We start from the raw sequence: 19,550 nt of genomic DNA, 5'->3' as shown, positions 1-19,550 counted from the left end.
TTTGCAACCAAAACTGCTCCATTCCAAAACATGACACCAGAAACAAGCAGGACCGATGGTGGCTTGCCCGACCTGAATCATATCCATGATTCCCTCATTGAGATAGCATACAAAGCCGGAGAAATCATCATGGGTGCTCTCCCCACTACGGATGGTATTGGATCGAAGAAGAATAGTACGCACAAACCCGAACGGCCAAGTATAGGATGAGTAAACCAGCTTGACTCACAACTTTAGGTGCGGATCTTGTCACCCAATATGACCGTGCGGTTGAAGAAATGATACGCACAGCGTTGAAGGAAAAATACCCAGATTACCAGTATGTATACCATGCCTTCCGCCCCTTCTTCCCGACCAGACTCTCATTTGATTGTCCGTAAAGTTATCATATATTGCCCTGTAGTTGTGATTTATTCCTTACGCATCGTTAGGTTCCATGGGGAAGAGACATATGACCCAGGTCATCCCTTGACCACGGCCCCCACTTTTGTGATTGACCCCATCGACGGGACAATCAATTTCGTACATGGCTTCCCTCATGCCTGTGTGTCTCTTGGGTTTGCCGTTGACCGGGTTCCCGTGGTTGGTGTCGTATACAATCCGTTCGATAACACCCTTTACTCTGCTATCCGTGGCCAAGGGGCGTTCCTGAACCGCAGTGTCAAACTTCCACTCAAGGGAACAGACCTCGAGCCACTGCAAGGCCTGCAGAACTCCCTCATCGGTGTTGAGTGGGGATCCGATAGAAAGGGGAGGAATTGGGAAACAAAGGTACGGACCTTGGAGAAGCTCGGCCAAGCTAAAGATGAGGGGGGTGCAATGGTTCGCTCGATGCGTAGCATGGGTTCGGCCGCACTCAACCTCTGCGCGGTAGCCGCTGGCACTCTTGACTTGTACTGGGAAGGCGGCTGTTGGGCATGGGATGTGTGTGCTGGCTGGGTTATCCTCACTGAGGCCGGCGGTATCATGGTTGATGGTAATCCCGGCGGGTGGCAGGCCGTCATAGACGGAAGAGTCTACCTTGCTGTCAGAGCTTCTCCAAGCCAGATTGGTCAACGGGAGCTTGTTGAGGAATTCTGGGCAAATATTCAAGGGAAGCTTGAGTATTGACGTATCCGTCGTACTGGCACAAGCCTACTAGCAATACGGCTGGCCAAAGACCAGGTCTTCTCGTTTCAAAAAGAAAAGGACAAGAAGGAAGCAGGAGAGGAGATGTGAAAGAGAAAGGGAAAGGTTTCCTAGGCTGTGGGTTGAGAAACAATGATATACTACTATCCACTAACGCATATACAGGGGAGGATGCCCTCATAAGTCTATGTATGTACATACAATAAACAAAGCTCGAGGGAAAATATACAAATAAGAGGGGTGTAAAAAAACCAAGCATAATCCATTATACAAACCTCTACTTGCGCGGAGAGTTTAGCCAACTTTCCTGGATTTAGATAAGCTGGGCACGGTTTGATCAGTAGAACCAATGCCGACGACTGGGCTTCCTGGAAACCCTCGTGCGGAAGTCGAATCATCTATAGGTGTTCAACTTGTCCTTGCACTTCTTCACCTAAGCTATTTGTTGGGACTGCGGGTGGCATTGCCCTTTCCACCCTTTTCGCGGAATCATCTTTAGATTGGGCCGCAGATGTATACCCAAAGTGAGTATCAACAAGATGCTTTACCACGGGCCAGCCATACGCGTTCGTGAACATTCGTCGAACAATGATATTGTTGTGTGCATCTGGTTCAAGGCGAACGAGAACTTTTCGCCACGTTAAGTCACGGTGATAAGCCCTGGCGATCTTCTCTTCGACTTTGAGCCCACTCTCGCTCTCGTTTGAGCCACGATGTGGAGATTCATCCGATGAAAATGGCCCTGTTTTCGAGACCTTACTTTGGGAAGAACCAAAGGTTAAGGTTCGTCTCTTAGGAGTCAAGGGGGGAGGTATGTCCTCAGGGCTATAGACCCGGTCATGGAAAATAGTTCGAGGTCTTGAAGTAGGATCAATTATAAATTCAATAGGCGGAAGGGGTGGCATGAGAAGATCACTGGCTGACTCAAAGAGGGTCGTCTTTGGCGGCGCATAAAGCCCATACTCTTCAGACGGTTGACTATCGGCATATGATTCATGAGTAGGTGCACAAGGAGACGGCGGTCCCTGTATGACACCACTGGATGTGCCAAGTGTCTGGCTACGTTTGAGCATCTTAGATTGCTTGTGCCCAAGGGGTATTTTAACAGCTTCTTTCGGCCGGAATATGGAAAAAAGACTGCTCAAGGGGCCATGGGTTATAGGTTGGTTGTCATTTGGATCTGCGTCTATCGTCGTATTAGACCAAATTGAATGTTGGGATTGATCTAATGGCTGATGATAGATCGGGGCATTGGCAGGCGTTGTAGCCCGATGTGAGGGTATCTGTGTCGTCGGTATGTCCTTGTAGGCATTAGTGATTTCCTCCTCAGTATCTTTCCACTCCGACTCTGTACCAGAGCGAGTCGTCCGTGGCGATTTTGAATTTGCGCCGGTCAATTCGGCCCACCCCCATTCCGCCATTGTACCAACTATCCCATTTTCTCTCCGCGCCTTTTCAACTCGTTCTAATCCTCTCCAGTCGAGGAAAAGAAGACAAGAAGTCCTCAAAGGTACAATGCCATCATTGACCACATTAGAGTAGACTGTACGATGCTGGAATTTGGCGAGAACTTCATGTGCAGGACCACAGGGAAGGATTCTCAATAGAGGTTTTGATCCAGCATCTGATTGTCCTTGTTGTTTAGAGGAATTGCCTTTCCCACCAATTATAGATTCCCAGCCACTTCTCACTCGAGGCGCTGTCCAACTAAGTCCTAGATCCTGGCCCGTCCGACCAACCAGACCTAAGTCTAAGGCAAAGCGGATGTACATAGGGTTTTCGTTACTCAAACCGAGAAAAGGTGTCGCTAAGGCGATGAAGTTAACGGGCCTAACCACATCAAAGAATTCAGGAGAATGTTTCTGAATGTATGCTATGGCATATGTCTGAATGAGTCCGCCGAGAGAATGGCCGATAAAGCTGATGCTAGTGACTCGATAGGCATGACCCCCTCCGGTTGGCCCTGGCACAGAAGCCGTATGGTCCTTAGGAAACTCCGCCGCCGCGTTCCTCCAGGGGGCGAGAGATTTTGGTAGGGTTTTGGCCTTTGCATTGTGATAAGGGTTGCAAGGCTGGTCTGGATATGTCATTAGCAAGACATATTTGGCGAGACGCTTGCCAAGATACTGAATCCCGCGTTCCGTACGGACTGCATTGCCAGGAAATCCTCTAACAATGACTTGCTCATCGTCGTCGTCGTCGTCATCATCATCATCATCATCATCATCATCATCAGCATCATCAGCATCATCAGCATCATCAGCATCATCAGCATCATCAGCATCATCAGCATCATCAGCATCATCAGCATCAGCATCAGCATCATGGTTGCTGCTCTGTTCGCTTTTATGTTTTTGACGAGCATTATAGGCTTGTTCCTTAGCTTTTCTGGCTGCAGTATCAATGCTCTCCTTAAGATAAAGCATGTCAGCACCAAGGTTGCTATGTAGGCCATGGGTCAGAACCACAAGGTGTATTTTCTTTTTACGCCTGTTGTTATGCGACTGATTAACTGGCTCGCTGGGTCTCGTCGACGCTTCGTCATTGTTTGTTGGACTGTCTTCGCTTGGCCCTTTATCCTTTTCCGCCCCGCAGCTTTTGTCGGACGAAGGAAAGGCGGGCGTGTTCCAGAGACTCACAGTATCATCTATCTGCAACGTTATAGATCTGGAATACACCCCGTTTGTAGCAAACACTTGCTTGCCTTTCGCATTCGGTAACCAGTGGTCACTTAGTTGAGCTGCTTGGAACCCGGTGGTCGACGCGGCACTAGAGGAATATAGCTCCACTGATTTTTGGTCGCGGCCCACCAAAAGCTCAAAATTGACGGATGCAGTACTCGAAAATATCACTTGGGATACAATCTCTATGATCCACGTTACTTTCTGGTGACTTTGGGGCTCGGCGGAAGCGACCTCTGGCTTTTGACGAAGACGCCGGGGCACGGTGATGACGGCATTCCAACTGCCCCCAGCTTTGAGATAAGGTTCAAACTGCGGAATGCCTTCGGTGGCTTGCTGATCGAGTTTGACATTTGGGTCGAACGTGGATGGGTAGCAGGACGTATAGAGGGTATATGGGCCATGAAGGTACGCAGCTCGGAGGGGAATTGCAGATGTATTCTTGACTTTCACAAATAATTCCCCTGGTATGGAACTGGCGGTGTCGGCTGCCGGTGTGTACGTTACTGTGTACCTGTTTAGAACAAGGCCAAGGTCAGCATTGCGAACAGGAAGGGCTTGGCCATGACTATCGATGGCAACAGACCTGACCACCTCACCCACACGCACACTGCCCGTTTGGTGTATCAATAGCATTTCAGCGGCTCGTCTATCATTCGTAGAACCAGTACTCCACCCGAAAAGCGAACGAAATCTGGGGTTGTCCTCACTGCCGTGGGACTGTTGTCCTCGGTCTGGTATCTGCGAAGCGTGATAAGTTCGAGGGCTGATAAGCATCGATACCAAACGCAGCTGTTCCCATCATAGGACTGGTCAAGGTGGCTGTTTGGGTCACATGCGTGGATGTCTATGGCCCTTAATAAGAGATACTGGCAGCGTGTCTAGCGTTGGAGTTTTGATCAAAAGTCTGATCAACTGTTGATAGTGAGCGAGTCCCGGGATGATAGAGAGTACTTGATTTCGGTACAGAGGTTATCTGGAAAAAGTACCAAACAACTACTAAGGTTGCCCCCACACTTACTTTCAGAAGCCAATCATGATGAGGAAATTCCCTGTACAGAGAATACTAAGCAGTAAGGGGAATACAACTTGAATTTTGCTCTATTCACTCCGTACTCCGTACCAGTACTAATAGGGGCACTGGACGCTAGAGCCTAGGTGTCAAGTTAGCTTAACTATAGTGTGTTAACGAAGACTGGTTTATTAATTTAGCCAAGCTTTAATTCCGCCTTGGTACTATTTGGGGCATATAGCTCTGGGGCGTCAGGGTTTAGTGGTTGAGGGTCAGGGTGGGGCGGAGAAGGCACCTCTGAGGGGGGTCAGAAAAAATGCTGCCGCTTCACGTGATATTTCGATTTCTGACCTCGAAGCTATTTGTTACTAATCTAAAAAGAATTAGAAAGTTTTTTTCTAACTATTTCTGACCCCTTAGAGCCTCATAGTTCTGCTACGTGATAATTTTTTTTTTAAATCTACTATCTATATAAAATAGAGTATATATAAATCTGTAGGCATATTAATTGTATTCAGCGGTGACAAGGATATACTTAGAGAATACGAGTAGAAGATGTATATTGTACTACATTTAGAGGCGATTCACACCTTGTCAATTCCTTCATATATGGTCAATATTGATCCAGTCATGGACTATGGCGCCCTAAGAATGCCCAACCTGGCGCCAGATGAGGCAAGGAATCCAAATACATACATGTAGTACAACCAGCACACTAAGTACCTAAAGTAATCACAATGCAATTTGGTCTGAACCTGTTTTATTGCTTGGTTGATCAAGGATTACAGCTAACGCAGATCGATGGTCTCCAGGACGGAATCAGTGAAAAGGCACGAAAAAATAATGTAAGAGAGGTATGAATATAGGGGTTCAAAAGTATGTGACTATACGTATAGGTACAAAGCGGCTCATACTAGGCGGTCAGAGCCTCTGGGTATCTATAAAGCCATACACTCTTGGACTCCCACTGTAGCCGTCTAATGATAAGAGGAAGAGGCAGGGAAGTTCTCCTGCAAGCATACTCGCTGAAAATCAAGATAATACTCAGTGATTTTGAAACTCAACGGATGTCAAAATGTTTAATAGACATTCTGGCTCCTTGTATATCTCCATCCAGCCATCACATTCAACTGCAATGATTCTGCCGTCAATGCACACCCGTCTCCACCTCTCATCCGTCTCACTGAATACAATCTTAAGCCTCTCAATCTCCGAGTAAAGGACACTCTTGTCAAACACATGCTGGCCTCCCTGATATGCGGAGGCCATCAACTGCATAGCTTTTTCGGAAGGTACCGGACCAAAATGGATTATTCTCAAGCGACCGTCCAGTGGAACAGACTCGGGTGAGATCACGAACTCTCTTTCAAGTCTCGGGACCATCGTTGCCAGCACGTACATGTGTTCTTTGATCTCCATGGTATCCACATACTCGCTGTTAGCTTCACTATCCCACTTGGTGAGACTAATTGTACCGGCATATCTATGGCTCTCAGCACCACCTGGAGGGAAGAGAAGTTCCTCTGCAGCCAATTTAAACCTATCAGCGCCGAATCTGCGGTATTCAGTAGTATCACTATCGGCAACCAAGGCGGCGTGTATGCCCCAGCTTGCAACAACCGCACCATGTACTATCGGAACTTCATACTTAGTTTTGATGTTGGCACTTATACTAGCCCGAGAACGGCCTTCCTCGGTGACATATTGCGCGCCGGGTGAGAATTTGGCGCCGAAGGTCGGTAAAGGCCTCGGTCTTCCTCGCAGCAGCTCCTTCAACCAGGATGTTGGATATAACGTGAGTCCCAGTGAGCTAGCCATTGCATTTCCAGTTCCTGTTGGGACTAAGACAATGGTGGGCCGGGTGATTGAATGCCACGGAGCACTGTATATCGCGTCGACTACGTCGACGATTCCTCCATCTCCAGAGAGGAGGATAATGGTTTTATGGATGCCTGCCTGTATGCAAGGAAGAAAGTCCGACTTGCATAGTTCCGTGATGGTTTGTGAGGATCGTGTCTCATGGACATTGTAACCACATACACCAAGCTGCGATAGGAAAGGTTGTAGAATATTTTTGTACAAATGCTTGGCAGCCCCTGTTCCCGACGCTGTGGATACGATTATATGGATTTCAGTTTCGTGTGAGCACAAATGACGAGGGAGCTCTGTGCACAAGTACTGGGAACGCAGTATGGGCGACAGAGATGTAAGCTGAATACTTTCCAGGTATGTGGAATCCTCTGTATTGATATCTTCAGATCTTCTCTGAAGAAACAGCAACTTATAGCCAACTTCAGTACACATCGTTTCAGAAAGAACACAGACTATGTCATCAATAGCGACTGTTATTTCCTTCCATTGGTTATAGCACCGGACATAGTTTTCAATCAAATCAGCACGGAACTGACTTGGATCTGGTGGTTGGGCCATGGATTGATTCTCTTGCTTGCGTTACCAAAGACTAGGAAGTAGGAAGAATACTCTATTTCGCACCTTTAGCGTTTCCTGCTTTCGTTTGTTTTCTTATATAATAGATGCCGGCCGCTGATAAGATGCAGGATTCCTGATGGAGGCGGTACGGAGCAAAAGAGGTGAGATTCGTGATGAAGTGGAAACACCTCAAATAGGTATATTGAACAAATTACACACTAGATTATGCTTACTGTCTGGTGGGGTAAATGTTTTTGCTTGAGTGACAATTAGGACCAAATGATTACTAAATCCATCATAATTGTTGGGCACCCAATAGCCTAACCTAATCATTAGGCATGCTAGCTAGGTAGGTAGCCTCTGCCTTTGAGAGTTGGTAGTATCTACGGTACATAGTTATTAACCTATGATAATGATAACAATAAGCAAGTCACATGCTGCCGACAAAATTCCCGACAAAATTGGACGCATGTAATATACAGGGATTAACAAGATCCCTCCTCATCATGGACTGGGACGTGTTTATCGCTCAGGTTCACCGCAATAAATGTTTTCGGGAGCTTGACTCTGAACAGGAACATTGTCAGGAGCAACTCAGGATAAACCGTAGACAACAAACATGTTGGATAGGACTTACGTGTCAAATTTCGCTTTGAGCGTCTCAATAACATTCTTCCAATCCTGGTGAGCGGTTAGGCTTCGCCTGGGGGCGCAACCAATTGCATGTCTTGAATCAAGCTGCACATCAAGGGGATCAAAGGCATGGCACCCAGGGCTGATCGAGATGCGAATTGAGTAAGAATTCGTTGATGACTCGGAATCCTTAGCTTCATAGAGTTCGAAGCATATTTGAGAAAGGTAATCTAACTCGGGGATAGCCCGCCGAGCGATTTTCGTCTGGATACCGCCTTCTAGGATGCAATTTAGGAGGGTGTATATGTGAGATTCCTTTGTGAAATAGAAGAAGGACTTGGCATCTGGCGAGGCTTGGACTTCTTCCAAATCCCTAACGATCTCTTGGAGTAATGGTAAAGATGTCAACAACCCGATCTCCAGCTTTTCGGTATCAGTAATTCCATACTCCTGAGGAGTGACATAGTCAAAAAGAACCTTCGCCAACTTGTACAACTCTCTTAACTTGGATAACCTGCTATCCAGCTTGGCTTTCTTGACGCTTAAGCCTGGATATAACTTGAAATAGTGATCGTAGGTGTCATCCAGGGCCCTGAAATGCGGCATTGATTCAAATGCATGCATTCGTCGCTTCAGGCCCAATCGATGCACAAACGTTGAACTGTCCGCATGCTCCTCGTTCCTTTCATGATTTGCATCCTCGTTACCTGGTCTGATATCTCCGGCAGGAGTGTTTCGCATCTTTGATTGGGAATAACCTTCCCCGTCCGCATCATTGTCGGTGTCAGGAGGCATAAACACCCATTCCAAGAATTGCCGGTTGTGGAGAGCATCAAATTTCATACTATCGTATAATTCGGAAAGTTTGCTAGGATCGACCTTCTCTGTATCGCAAAACTCGGCGAAGAGCTTTTCCCACCTCTCCTTGAAAAGCATAGGGTCCTCACCAGTGCACCAACGTCCTTGAATAGAAGCCAATGGAGAAGCCTCGCCGTGTGTGTTGGAGGTATCATCACTAGGGAAGTATGGTTCAAACGGACCGCTCGACGAACTCTCAAGTCTCCGGAAATTGTGCCTCATAACATCCCGATGAAACTTCATAAGCTCAACAACCGTAGCGAGGACGACTGAAGGCTCTGGAATATTGTCTTTGGGCCAGGTGAACTGCGAGGGTGCGGATCCTTCTCGCAAAAGCAGTTTCAGTTTCTTTTTTACTTTGTCCATGAGATCTTTCGCGGCGTTCGAGTCATCTAAAAGGTCTTTCCGGACTTGTATGAAATCGTCCGGAAGCTCCTTTTGATCAAGGAAAGAGCAGGCCCATATTTGAGCTATGAGATTCGCTTAGCTAGCTAGCTACTAAGAATAAGAATGCGTAGACTTACCGCTTGTACTCACTCTTCGCTCGGAACTCGTGAATATTCGAACATTATTCAAAGCTTCCTTGTTCATTAATTTCAAGTCATCGCGCATATTAAGACCGAGGTCCTGAGATTGGTAGCGGGCTGCATGGGTTGGTTCTCCCCCCCATTTGATTACGAGCTGGAGCTTGTCAAGAATGAGATCGTTCTCTGCAGCAGAAAACCTGGAGAATGTGGCACCGGATATAGAGTCGCTCCGAGTCTGAGTCCTAGTTAATTTTTCATTTCCTCCGGGCGCTTCACCAAGAGTAGGGGACCTAGGTGTATCCGGGGTGCCCTCGGCAGGCTTAGTTGGAACCGTGGAGGTCTCTTGTTCACGCGATTCTTCTGGTTTTCGCTTACGAAACATCGGCTTTATTTGAACCTTTGTCCCAGGCCAACCTCCTTTCTTCTCAAGGGATGTACGGAGAAGCTTGAGCTTATCCATATCTTCAAGTTCTCGCTCCATTGCCACCTTAACTGCATCCGAAACGCTGGCCAGTGCAGCCTCGCCCTTGATGACCACTTCTTCTTGATGCCCCTTCAGGAGATCAATAAAAGGTTGGCTGTGGAAAGTAAACTTGAATTTTTGCTTCGGTGTGCGATCTGCATGCCGGATAACTGCTACCATACCCTTCAGTTTCCACGAATGCTTAGAAGCTGGGGGCGGAGGAGGGGCGTCATCAATCGAGTCTGTTGACGTGACAGATGCATTTGCAGTCTGAGAATCTAAACCTCCTGAGAACGAAAACCTTTCCCGTCCGCTCGGCTTTTTATAGCTATTCCCAATATCTAGCCCCTCAGACGTGGAAGAGGCAGGCAGCCCTGGAACGGCACTTTCCGGGAGAGCATTGTCGGGACTTTTGTGGCCTGGAGGACTTCCATGAAGCTTGGACGCGCTAGGGGATTTCAACAAAGTCTTCAATCCGTGTCTGTGAGACACAGAGTTCCTCCAGGAATGGTTCAAATCTTGGTGGAAAGGTTCAGATTCCAGGGTCCCTTCACGTCTGCGCTTCTCATGTAGGAAAATATCTCTCAAGATACTGGCACATCTGTCATAATAATCATTGTTATCTTTGACGAAGCTCCAGCCATTAACATCAATCACATAGCTTCTGTCACCAACACGAAGCATGTCAAAGCCACAAATGCGCTGGCCAAACCCGTTCGATATTTTAGAAGCAATTGTTGCCTCGTCCCTGCTTAATTTTGTTATATACCTAAGTTCCTTTCCATGGGTATTGCGACGGACCAGCCCGTCAACTACGGGTGACTTCCGTGTTTCTGCATGACAAAAGTCTGGGCCGACAGTATAGGCCTTGACATCCTCGGAATTATCCACCCTCACAAACTGTTCATAAATATAGCTGGAATCATTTTCCGTCACTGACCTAGGAATGACCAGGTTTGGATCATATTCAGAACTTTTATTTCCAACCTTTCGGAAGAGCCTCCGGCCGCCGCCACCGTATTGCTGATCGTTAGGAAAGTATATGTGAATGTTATGATTCTCACCATTAACCGGTTTTTCAACGAACGGCTTTCTAAATACCTTCCCATCCACGATTAGGGAGTCGCCGTCATCTGACATTGCCACGTCCTTCGTCCTAGAGAGGCCTCCTCCGGTGCCGTCCTCAGGGCCTTCAAGCTTGACCCCAGTCAGTTGATATACGTGTTGGGCAAGTTCAGGAGACTCTAATGTTGGACCACCATCTCGGTTAACTTCCAGCCGCTTGGGCGTAGGAACACTCATGTTGTCTAATATCCTCAAACAAAGTCGCCGGTCCCATAGGACCTTCTGCATCGGCAAGTCGTTGACACAAAACGGCTTTCGGAGTCTCGCATATGCAATGGCCTTGTCCAATGGGAAGCCATCTGAAAAGAATGCAATGAGATAGTCACATACGGGCCAGTTCTCTACAGCTTCGTCGAGTATCACCTTGTCACCAAAAACAATTACTTCAAACCCGCCCTTAGATTGAAGACGGGTCAGTATGTTTTGGCTAGGTTTGCTGCGAGCTTTGACATCTAGAGCACAAACTCCAATCTTTCCTAAGCTAGGAGGTGCTGGCTCAGCCTCGCTAATGGAACTTGCAGCCGTGCTTCCACTCATTCTTCTTGGTACTCTGCTAGAAGAACGGGTGGAAGGATGATTACTGCGCCCAGCAGTCTGGTTATCAGATGTGCAATCGGTTTTGTTGGCCTTGACTTGGTGGGACTGCATGCCATGTATTCCTCTCAAGGCAACAGACGATGCATTCTCATAGAGCAGAGATGATGATTTATCTGTCTGGTCAGGACCAGCACATGGTGAAGGGGCAGCTAATCTTGCAACGCTCTCTATGCTGCTTTTAGAAGAGTCAACTGCAACAGACCGACTGCTACTACGGTCACAGTTCTGATCCATTCAGGAGAAATTTAAGAGAGAGAGAGAGAGAGAGAGAGAGAGAGAGAGAGAGAGAGAGAGAGAGAGAGAGAGGGAGGGAGGGAGGAAAAGCAAATCCTATATGCTTCCTGAAAACAGCAAACAATGGTCACAACAACTGTGAACTCTGATGATGGAATTGAGGGTTGCGGGTGATTGAAAATTTTTCTGTAAAACACACAAGCTTGAGAGGAAGAAATGGGATGCAAAGAAAGGGGCGGTTGGGTGGCGGATGAGCGGTCTCTGTAGTGGTTTGCTTCTGAACCGTAATAGATTCTATCAAATCTTTCCTTGAAAAGAGAGCCCAGGGGAGGATGAAAGGAAAAAGAGAAAGGCGAAAAGGAACGAGCCGTGTGCTTATCAAGATAACTAGAAATTGATCACATTGCTACTCTACTTTTAGATTGAAGTAAACCATTAACTCTACCTTCAGCTAGATATTCTAGAGAGAGGAAGAGGAGCAGTACCTACGAAGTACGTCAGAGAATGTACGTCACTATCATCCTAGTTAATGTTTTGCTGCAAGCGGAGTCTGTTTTTTACTTTCGTCTTTTTTCCCTTTTCCTTTTTTTTTTTCCTGTTTCCTTTTTGCTTTTTGCTTTCCCAGCGTCGGTGGTGCACCTACTCCAATTACATACTCCGGAGTATTACCGAGTCAGTCTGACAGTACATACCGTCATTACACCGTAAACATCTTAGAATACCAAGTAATGCCCTGTTTATATTGATTGACACACTCATCACGAACCAGAGGGCCTATAGACCTCTCTACCTTGGAATTAGCCTTTAGTACCGTAGCTCATAACATCAGTGGGGGAATATCTTCTCCCATGCCAATGCTAAATCCTAGCTGCAAAGGGCATCATATACCTATTTGGGTAAGCAGTATATATCCGCAGCACACTAAAAAGTGTGCTTACTCCGTACTTCTGAGTAAAACTCTCAGAACGGGAACGGAACTAGTGATCCGTATCAATGGGAAACGCTAATGCCGATCTGCTTCGGTGCTAAGACCGTTGTTCCGGGAGAAAAAAGAGGGAAGGGGTAAAAAAAAAAAAAAAAAAAACGTCCGCGCCCCGTCAACGCGGCAAGAATAAAATTAATACTACGGAGTAGTACAGAACTTGTTCCGTTTTTTGATACCAACTCCTGCTGCAGCTGCATCCCGATTTTCATATCGAGCATATTATCCCTTAAATAATGCCGTCCCTCACGGATGATGCATTTGACATACCACTGGCCAAGAGGCAGAAAAGGATCATAGACCAGGATGTTCGAACAGGGCCACAAACGGCTGGGTCCAAAGTTTTCTCTCCGTTTCGAGTACGTGAGACAACATTTGAGCACTTAACCCATCACTTCTAAAAGTCATTGCGTTTTGTGCACTTGTTCCTTTTTGATCTCATAACTGACGTTCCTTAATGTAAGACTTTGGGGCTAGTGTCTCCTACAACTGTTCCCTTTACGTCAGTTCGTTTAGGCAAAGCAACTTACCAGATCTCAACATCAGTCGGACGTTCGGTGCAGACCTATGATTTACGGCGAGGGCTAAACCTTGTGTTCATCAGTAGACCTCAAACTCCAGATACCATTACGGCTACATTCGCATGGCAGGACAAGATTTTTGTGGCATGGGGGCATCTCCGGCCGGGTTCTCCTGGGGGTATTTGGGTTTACAAGCGTGGCAAGAAGATTGCATCCTTCGAAGCTTCCAAGAATGCCACGGAGCCCATTGTACGGCTCCTTGTTTTTGGTTCTTGGGTTGTGGGATGTGGCAGCGAACGCATTCAGGTGTGGAAAAATACCACATACGAATATTACACCTCTTTGGTCCCTCCGCGCACTAAGGACTCATCTGGGAAACAAGTATACACAGGTCAAGTGTGCACTATGCCAACTTATATTAACAAGGTCTTTGTTGGACGGTATGATGGAGGCATTGATATCTGGAACGTGAAAACAGGGAGGATGATTTACACAATGCTTCCATCATCTTCAAAAGCTGGCGCTGTAACTGTGCTCCAACCCACTCCTGTATTATCCCTGATTGCAATTGCCTACAAGAATGGTGCACTATATATTCGCAATGTCGAGACCGACCAGACCGCATTGTCCTTACGGATGGGCTCGTCAGAGGCGCCACGGGTAACCTCGATATCGTTCCGGACAGATGGCCTAGGTGCGGGCGAAGATGGTCGAAGACCAGGTGTCATGGCAACGGCTTGCATAGACAGTGGAGATATCACAATGTGGGATTTGAACCACGGGGGTAGAATTGTGGGGATGCTTCGAGGCGCACATCGAGTTACTGAGGGGGGGAAGGGATTGGGGGTAAATCATATTGAATTTTTGGATGGGCAGCCGGTGATGGTCTCATCTGGGAAGGATAACGCCCTCAAGACATGGATTTTTGACGAGCTACCCTTTTCGCCTATTCCCAGACCACTTCACTCGAGGAGCGGTCATTCTGCTGCAGTTACTACCCTCGAGTTCTTACCTTCCGCCTCGGACGGTTCTGAATTCGGCGGTAAGTGGCTGCTGAGCGCAAGCAAGGATTGCAGTCTCTGGGGTTTCAGTATACGAAAGGATAGCCAGAATACCGAGATATCTCAAGGAGCTGTGGAACACAAAGCGAAAAAACTTGTTGGTTCGAGGACGGTGACGGGGGCACAGGAGCTCAAAGCACCGGAAGTAACCTGCATCGCCTGCTCTCTTAATCGCGATGGAGGAATGGGCGTTACAACATCCGGTCCGATCTGGGCAAACCCAAAATCAATCAATACGGATGCTTCAACTAAGACAGGCTGGGAAAGTGTTTTAACAGGTCATCGTGGGGATAAATTTGCTCGAACTTGGTTTTGGGGTAAGAAGAAAGCTGGGCGTTGGGCATTTGAAACGGGAGATAAAATGGAAGTTAAGGTAAGCCGAAACCCTATAAAGCAGGGGTCTCAATCTAACTGGGTCGGTATCAGAGTGTCGCTATCTCACAATGCGGAACTTTTGCATTGGTTGGGTCAGCAGGAGGTAGCATCGATATGTTTAACATGCAATCCGGCTTATACCGACAGAGTTTTCCTAGTCGTGGCCTCAAGAAAGCTTCAAAAAGCAATGGTGCTAAGCATAGCAAAGCAGTCACCGGGGTAGCTATTGACGGATTGAACCAAACAGTTGTTAGCTGTGGGCTTGATGGGAAAGTGAAGGTAAGATTTCAAACCCCCTTCCCGTAGTATCAGACTAATCGTTCTCAACAATTCAGTTTTGGGACTTCACCTCGGGATCACTTGCCGATGAACTCGACTGGTATCCGATGACATCTATCACTGGACTTCGATACAACAGTACGAGCGAACTGGTTGCATTCAGCTGCGACGACCTTTCCATCCGTGTCGTTGACATAGAAACGAGGAAAGTCATCCGTGAGTTCTGGGGTTGTGTAGGTCAAATAAACGATTTCACATTTTCCTCTGATGGACGATGGATTATTGCCGCTTCGATGGATTCTATCATCCGAGTATGGGACTTGCCAACAGGACATCTCATTGACCTCTTCCGTGTTCCCAGCACGTGCACTGCATTAGCTATGTCATCCACGGGTGAATTTCTAGCCACCGCCCATGCAGATGGACTAGGTATCAGTCTTTGGTCCAACAGAAGTTTATTTGTACCTGTATCGACAAGGAATTTGGATGAAGCCGACATTGCAGACGTCAGGGCTCCTACTATTTCTGGTGAGACTGGTGTGGGGGCTATTGAAGCTGCATTCTTGGAGGACTATCAGCCAAGTGATACCGAAGGGCCCATGTTATCCACAGAACAGCTCAGTCGTGATATGGTCACGCTCAGCGTCGTCCCCAAGAGCAAGTGGCAGACCATGCTTCATTTGGACCTAATCAAGGTACGATGCCTTCCCTGTGGGAACCCAACCCTAGGAGCTCTCTTTAACAGATTTTAGGAACGCAATAAACCAAAAGATCCACCAAAAGCCCCGGAGAAGGCACCATTTTTCCTGCCAACAGCTTCTGAGAAAGGCAATCCTGATGAAATTCTCGATCCTAATCTCCTAGCTGATATTACAATCACCGAACGCTCGCGTGTCGCCAAGCTGCAACATTCTATGAGTGTTGGCATCGCAGGCTCCCGGTTCACTACACTCTTACGGTCCGGTCGAGATACAGGGAACTTTCAACCCTTCATCGAGTATTTCAAATCTATGTCTCCGGCAAAGGCCGATCTAGAGATAAGGTCATTGGATCCTCGGATACACGAGAATCACTCTGAACTATCAGACTTCGTTCTCGCCCTCTCTACCCATCTCCGTTCAAAATTGGACTTCGAGCTTGTCAACGCCTGGATGGCAATGTTTTTGAAAATCCATGCTGATGTTGTGATGAAGTGCTCGGAGTCTGAGGAAAACGAAGCGTTGAGAGAGGCGTTGGCCAGCTGGAGTGTGGCACAACAACGGGAAGGGCAGCGCTTGGCTGAACTGGTCGGGTATTGCCGTGGTGTTGTAGGATTCCTTCGATCTTCGCGCTAGTCTGTTAACATGAACCCCGAGCCAGCGATGTTTTTCGCTGTCTTGTTGATATGTGTAATTTCATCTATTTTCTCTATATTATGCTCGCAACGCTATTGAAACTCCTAAATTCACACCGTGGGTTGGTAAACTTATTCCATGGGCAACAAGTCATACATGTTGTCTATCCTGCGTGGGGACCTAGGATTGCCTACTCTAGACTCATACTGCTGCGAGGCCAATGGGTACGAAAATAGCTGCTGTCTTGTTAACCCCACAGCATCGGGAATGTCGCTGCACTTTTCTTCTTTTCCCAAGACTTGAAGAAGTCGATGCACAAGTGCACTAACACAGGATATATTAAGCGTCTCATCCATCATGCTAGGTATCGGTCCCATGATCATATGTAGCGGGGGTAGATTGCTAAGTATGGATTTTAACTCCACGATGTTGTCACAGGTATCCACGGAGCTTTCAAGTAATTGTCCTAAAATTCTTAGTGAGTATAGCACTGCCTGGATCTGTGCAGTGAGCTGGATATCCTTCCAGTCAAAGTTCTCATTCATACGTCCCAGGGTAAGAAAGCAGCTCAATCGCGCATGATCGAGTGTTACAAAACTTGAATCTGCTTCGTGCAATTCACAAAGCGCAAACATGATCCAGTATGCTGGTAAAGTTGTGTCAACCTCAACCTTGTTCTGTACTGACCTCAGGCGAACCAAGAGAACATTTGTTACAGTCTCGATCCAATCCTCATTGCCGAGGACCACCTTATCCACTGTGATCCTTCCTCCCCGTCGGGCGAATTCATTGATAAAGCCAACTCTGTTTGAAACTGGGCGAGAAGCGTTTAGAATTGAATATGCCAGGCTCCTGTACAAGCGGCCTTCAGCCCATGCACAACGCCTAGCATGATCCTCGTTCAAGATTGCAAGGTACATGTGCGGGGCCTCCTGGACCATGTGAGCTTGTCGCCATTCAAACTGCCAGAACAGCTCCGAGACCCTTGCATCAAGATGTGGCAAGCTTCGCAGGTTTGTCGCTTCAAACTCATGTATGCCTTCTTGGTATTCTTGGGTAAACGCTTGATAGTCCGATGTGTTATCGGGTCCCTCGTAAGAGCTGTTTGCTCGCTGGACTAGCTCTGCCGTTCCCGCATCTGGGTGTGTTTTAAGTTCAAAAGCAAAGCGCAAAATATCTGAAATCCCCAATCGGCGGGCAACCAATGTCGGACTCAAACTCATGGCTCTTATTTGCCGTTCTGATGGCCTGTGAGCGTCCCAACCAACAATCTCGATGGAGTTCAGAGAAATTATAGAACCCCGGGGTCCTAGATCATAGAGAAGAAGGTCTGAATCGTTTGTTAGAACGGACGAATTTGCGTATTTTGCGATGTAGGCACAATAGGCATCCGCTTCTCCGGGAACCATTACGGTAATATCCGCCCAAGGAAAATCTTTGATCTCAATCGACTGCATGCACAGGGCATCTCTCGCTACAGTGAAGATTTTCTCTTTGTTCCATCTGTATTTAAGATCCTCAAACACCGCAGGAACCATGAAGGGGTTCTCAGGGAGGTCATTATATCTCGCAGGCAAGGCCCGGCCCTGTAGGACGTTTTCAAGGGCAAGTGCACGCTTGCCGCTATACCCACTAGAGTTCTGAAGGGCGCTCTGGGGTTTGAGGCGAAGCAATTCAAGTTTCCTCCTTGATTTTTCCAATCGAAGGAGCCGTGTTTTTCGTTTTTCAGGTGGCAAAGCGCCATCGAAGCATATTCGTTCTCTAGTAAAGATCAGCAATATTTTCACAATGCTTGGAGTGTGGGTATCAAATACATCTTTACGCCGGTAGTAGTCAGAAGCAGGAGATAGATCATAACCCCACAACTTACTTCATTGCACGTCGGCTGTGCGTCTGGGAATCCAATTCTCGAATCTGACCAAGATAGTAATCGCCAAAATACATGGTACACAAGGCTAGGTCCATCAATTACAACAGACTGGACATGACCAACTCCATCCTGCCGCTTTTGCAGCCTGCCCTCGAGTAGGACAGCATCTGAAAATGGACGTAGATGCCGTGTGAGACGCGGTATTCCCATATTACTGAGGTGCACCTGTGTTTGCGTAGTCCTATAAATCACGAGGTAGTGGGTTACACCTTTTGAAAGCTGAAGCAGCTATGTCATCCTTTTGTTCATTTTCTTTGTTGGTTGCTGCTATTTCTAGGGACATGTTAAAAGGACTCCCCCAAAATACATTTAGACGCTCTACTATACCTAATTAGGATTAGTATTGGAGACTAGGCCTAATAAGAAAAGTAGAGCAAAATAAAAATAGTATAATTAGCTAATAGATTTTAAAAATATAGTATTAAAAGACTTAACATTATTTAAAATTAATAAATTATATAATAGTTTCTTTATCTAATATAATAAAATAAATTATTTAAAAATTAAAATTCTTTATATAATTCTAATATAAATATATTTATATATTATATAAATTAATAATCTTATTTATATAGAATCTAGTTATTTAAAATAATTACTATTATAATTATTTTTTTAAAAAAAAAATAAATTATTTTAATTTATATTTAAATTTTAAAATATTTAATATTTTATTTTAATAAATTATTTAATATAAAAATATATTTTTATAATAGTAATTATCTTAAATAACTAGATTCTATATAAGCAAGCCACTAATAGACTACTAGCTTATATAATATATAAATATATTTATATTAGAATTATATAGAAAATTCTAATTTTTAAATAATTTATTCTATTATACTAAAAAAAAAATTATTATATAATTCTAAATAATTTTAAATTTTCTAATACTATATTTTTAAAGTCTATTAATTAACTATATTTTATAAATTTATTATTAATAAATAATAGTATATTAATAAAATACTTATAATTTAAATAATTTTAATCTAATAATTTAAAATAATTAATATATAAAGCTTAAATATTTTACTATTAATAAATTCTCTAAAAATTAATAATATAGCTATTTAATTATCTATAATTTAAAAAATCTTTTAAAAAAAATTTCTAATAAATTAAAATATTTAACTCTCTAATATTTTAAATAAAATTAATTATTAAAAAAAATTAATATTATTATTTAATATAATTATATAAAAAGCTAAAATATTAAAAATAATTATATAAATTAATTTTATAAATAATAGATTTAATAATCTTAAATTATTTATATTTATTTTTTTTAAAAAATAAAACTATTTATAAAGTATAGAATTATATTATAAATATAAAAAATTATTTTATTATAAATATATTAATTTAATAAAATAA

General features: G+C 45.1%; 5 protein-coding genes across 5 annotated transcripts; 2 read left to right on the top strand and 3 right to left on the bottom strand.

Annotated features, from left to right (window-relative positions):
• Positions 1-30: 30 nt before the first annotated feature.
• Positions 31-1,110, top strand: AO090124000088 (inositol monophosphatase family protein; the record flags this gene model as incomplete). Its single annotated transcript, XM_001823717.3, has 3 exons — positions 31-175; positions 238-319; positions 432-1,110. 3 exons carry the CDS (start codon positions 31-33, stop codon positions 1,108-1,110), a joined length of 906 nt encoding a protein of 301 aa, XP_001823769.1.
• A 416-nt stretch (positions 1,111-1,526) lies between these two features.
• AO090124000089 (lipase ROG1 family protein) lies at positions 1,527-6,240 on the bottom strand (the record flags this gene model as incomplete). The annotated part of the gene is made up of 3 exons (XM_023237514.1): positions 1,527-2,153; positions 2,559-4,323; positions 6,182-6,240. The coding sequence occupies 3 exons, from the start codon at positions 6,238-6,240 to the stop codon at positions 1,527-1,529; spliced, it is 2,451 nt and encodes an 816-aa protein (XP_023092379.1).
• A 1,496-nt stretch (positions 6,241-7,736) lies between these two features.
• Positions 7,737-11,394, bottom strand: AO090124000090 (inositol polyphosphate kinase VIP1; the record flags this gene model as incomplete). The annotated part of the gene is made up of 4 exons (XM_023237513.1): positions 7,737-7,818; positions 7,889-9,212; positions 9,267-9,452; positions 9,645-11,394. The coding sequence occupies 4 exons, from the start codon at positions 11,392-11,394 to the stop codon at positions 7,737-7,739; spliced, it is 3,342 nt and encodes a 1,113-aa protein (XP_023092380.1).
• Positions 11,395-12,906: 1,512 nt separating this feature from the next.
• On the top strand, positions 12,907-16,240 carry AO090124000091 (rRNA-processing protein UTP21; the record flags this gene model as incomplete). Its single annotated transcript, XM_023237512.1, has 5 exons — positions 12,907-13,033; positions 13,148-14,625; positions 14,679-14,906; positions 14,963-15,601; positions 15,659-16,240. The coding sequence occupies 5 exons, from the start codon at positions 12,907-12,909 to the stop codon at positions 16,238-16,240; spliced, it is 3,054 nt and encodes a 1,017-aa protein (XP_023092381.1).
• A 131-nt stretch (positions 16,241-16,371) lies between these two features.
• Positions 16,372-18,184, bottom strand: AO090124000092 (uncharacterized protein; the record flags this gene model as incomplete). Its single annotated transcript, XM_023237511.1, has 2 exons — positions 16,372-18,001; positions 18,111-18,184. The coding sequence occupies 2 exons, from the start codon at positions 18,182-18,184 to the stop codon at positions 16,372-16,374; spliced, it is 1,704 nt and encodes a 567-aa protein (XP_023092382.1).
• Between the last annotated feature and the right edge of the window lie 1,366 nt (positions 18,185-19,550).

This window comes from Aspergillus oryzae, chromosome 5, assembly GCF_000184455.2.
Source record: "Aspergillus oryzae RIB40 DNA, chromosome 5".
NCBI classification, from domain to species: domain Eukaryota; kingdom Fungi; phylum Ascomycota; class Eurotiomycetes; order Eurotiales; family Aspergillaceae; genus Aspergillus; species Aspergillus oryzae.
Note: the sequence above shows the minus strand (reverse complement) of the source record. Positions and strands in the feature narration are given on the sequence as shown.